The sequence below is a fragment of the Colobus angolensis genome, unplaced genomic scaffold (genome assembly GCF_000951035.1).
Source record: "Colobus angolensis palliatus isolate OR3802 unplaced genomic scaffold, Cang.pa_1.0 Scaffold216, whole genome shotgun sequence".
NCBI classification, from domain to species: domain Eukaryota; kingdom Metazoa; phylum Chordata; class Mammalia; order Primates; family Cercopithecidae; genus Colobus; species Colobus angolensis.
In genome coordinates this window covers 20,757-23,513 of record NW_012115333.1, presented here as the reverse complement: position 1 = coordinate 23,513, position 2,757 = coordinate 20,757, and the positions used below count along the sequence as shown (strand labels likewise).

At 63.2% G+C, this 2,757-nt stretch overlaps 1 protein-coding gene across 1 annotated transcript in view; it reads right to left on the bottom strand.

Moving 5' to 3' along the window:
- The window catches only part of LOC105512599 (uncharacterized protein CXorf49), a 3,895-nt gene extending 1,332 nt beyond the window's left edge, over positions 1-2,563 (bottom strand). The window contains exons 1-2 of the mRNA XM_011943080.1: positions 1,214-2,563; positions 487-643 (exon numbers count right to left, since the gene is read on the bottom strand). Coding sequence (XP_011798470.1) covers positions 487-643; positions 1,214-2,437 — 1,381 coding nt within the window. The 5' untranslated portion in view covers positions 2,438-2,563. The remainder of the gene's footprint in view (positions 1-486; positions 644-1,213) is intronic.
- Positions 2,564-2,757: the final 194 nt, after the last annotated feature.

Genomic DNA, 2,757 nt, shown 5'->3' with positions numbered 1-2,757 from the left:
GGAAAAGGCCTAGCAGGCTCTAAAGTGAGGCAGCATCACCCTCTGCTGGCAACACATTGCCCCTGCTCTGCCCAGCAACTCCAACCCCGCTCTGGGACTGCCTTCACTGTTCCCCAGTGTGAGCCCATCTGCCCTAGCGTTGTGACTCCGGGTTGGACTCCAGCAGCGCGGCAGCCACAGCCAGGCCCTGGGAGGGCCAGTGTGGCTGAGCAGGACTTAACAGAAAAGGGCTCTGTACCACCGAAAGTCTCCTTCCAGAGTTGGAGTTTGGGGCACTGCTCCAAATCGCCCCCCACCACACAAACCCCACTCAGAGAGGACGATGTGGCTTAAAGCCAGCCCTGTCGACACCCCGTTTCCCGCGGGACAGCTGCCTGGGTGGGCAGGGAAGTGTGGGAACAAGGCTGAGCCCCCAGAAGCGACAGAGCCAGAGGTTTCCCTCCCGACCCCTCTCCCCTCCACCCCTATCAAACCCGCAAGACTCACCGGAGGGTGCATGACGTCTGGGCAGGAGGCCTCCCAGGCTGTAGGCCGAGGGCTCTGAAGTTCCCGGAACTTGGGGAGCTCTGATGTTGGGGTCACCACTGCTGAGTTCTCCACGACGCATGGACAGGCGAGGCAGCCCTGGCCTGTGTGTGGGAAGCTAAAACAGAAATTTCTGAGTCGGGCTGGCGGTGGGGGCAGGCGATGAGTACATGTGGGAAGGGGTTGTGGTAAGGTGGCGACTCCGGAGCCTAATCTCATTAGCACTTTCTCCCTCAGTCAGCCCCAGGCCAGGAGGCAGAGCCCAGCCAGGGAAAACACTGGGGATACTGAGATAGCCCGGGCCGCCTGCCAGGTGGGTCGGGCAACAGCTAGGGAAGGAGGAATCGGGAAGTTGATGATCCTAGACACCCCAGCTTTGCGGCCCACACTTTAAGGCATCACCCGATCCAAACCAGCTGCCAGCCCTGCCTTCCCTCCCAGCTCCTCTCTGCGGGCAGAGGCAGGACTCCTGCAGTGTCCGGAGGCACGGCCATCACACAAGAAGTGCCCCCTTTAACGTGTGCCCCTATGATGAAGACCCCCATCGGGCATTCTGGTGTCCCTAGGCTCCCGACAACCCTTGAGCAAGGGACAGAGGGGACATGGGTAAACAGGTGTGTGCTGGAAGAGAGGAGGCGTGGGGGGAGGAGGGTAAAGAGGGAGAGGAGGGCGAGAAGGGCCTACTCACTTGGGCCTTTGGGACCTCATGTCTATTTGGGTCATTATCTTCTCTGGCCGCAACCTGGGACTCCCTGGTCTTCCTTCCTGCAGGTTTCTTCCCAGGGCTGCTGTGCTTAGGCTTCTGTGGTTTCTTGGACATCCCGTGTGGCTGCACACCGGATAATGGCGGGAAGGTGGCCGACTCCGGGGGAGCGGCCGAGAGTCTCTTTCCGCAGGCAGGAAAGGCTCTCCCCTGAGCCAGTTGAGAGGCACCTCCTGGGGACTTCTTCCCCTGGGCCATCTTCCTCCTTGAAAGGCCCTGGGGCACGGCCCCTGCAGTGGCAGCTCCTGAGCAGCTGGGCCTGGCCTCCACCTTTCCCCAGGCCCTGCTCTGCATTTTCTCCTGGGGAGAGTCCTCCAGCTCTCCCACAGCCGGCCTTTCCATGACTGGAGTGAGTCCGCGGGGAGCAGAGGTCAGGAAACGGCCCGGCACGGGCAGGTAACTCTCCTTGCAGTGGAAGCCTGCGTGTCTGGATGTGTCTGCTGGCTTCTTGGGGCTGCCGGGCTTGGCCTGGCTTCCTTCGTTGCGGCGAATGCCCACCCTCATCAGTGGTAAGCCGCTGCTCTCATCTGCGGAATCAGAGTCGTGGGTAGACGTCCTGGTGGGGCCTTTCGCAGAGGGCTGCTGGGCATCCACGCGGAGGCTCCATCTGCTCTTCGAGCCCCTTTCCGGGTTCTTCCAGGCCCGCACTGGCCCAGGACCACAGAGGTGGGGACTGTCGGCAGAGGCCTGCTGCCGTTTTCCGGGGCTGGGGCCCAGCGCGTCTCTCCCACTGGGACCGACCTCCAGGTCCGCCCAATTGTCAGCCGACCCTTCGGCAGCGGCGCCTTTTGGGAACGGCTGTCCCTGGACGCTGGGCGGCGGCACGATGGCGGCTGGTTCTTCAGCCAGGTAGAATGAGTAGTCCACAACGTCCCCCTGGTCATCGACCGGGGTGCCTGGCCGTCCTTCCCGGCCCCAGAGCACCACCCTTCCTTGCTCTATCAATTCGCTCTCAGACTCAAAACTGAAGCCCTCGGGATCTGTGAACCCGCTCTCTCCCTCGCCGTCGCCGCTGCCCGGCACCCCCAAATTGAGGCCGTGGCTGTGGTCCCCTGGGGCTCCGGGGCTGGCCGTGTGGGAGCCAGCCTGCTTGCCACCCTCCAGGTCGAAACCCGCCCCACAAACGGATACCTTGTCGGGGGAGCTCATGGCGCCAGTCCCGGCAGCCTCGGCTGTGGGGAGACGGTCGTCCTGGTAACGGCTGGGGGGGAGAGCTGAGCCCAGCCAAGCCCAGCTGAGCAGGCCACGCGACAGAAACAGTGAGGCTTTCGGGACACCACCATCCTCCCCCCAGGCGGAAGTACCAGATGTCCCCGGCTTCCTCGCGCCCTTGGCGCCGGCACCGAGCCTTCTCATTGGTCCCCGTCTGCCAACCAGCGCGCCCTTTGTGGGGCGAGGTGCCTGAGCTTTAACCAATCGGGACACAGGCTCTTGGTTTGCCTCGACGCCCGTCATTTGACTGGGTGGCT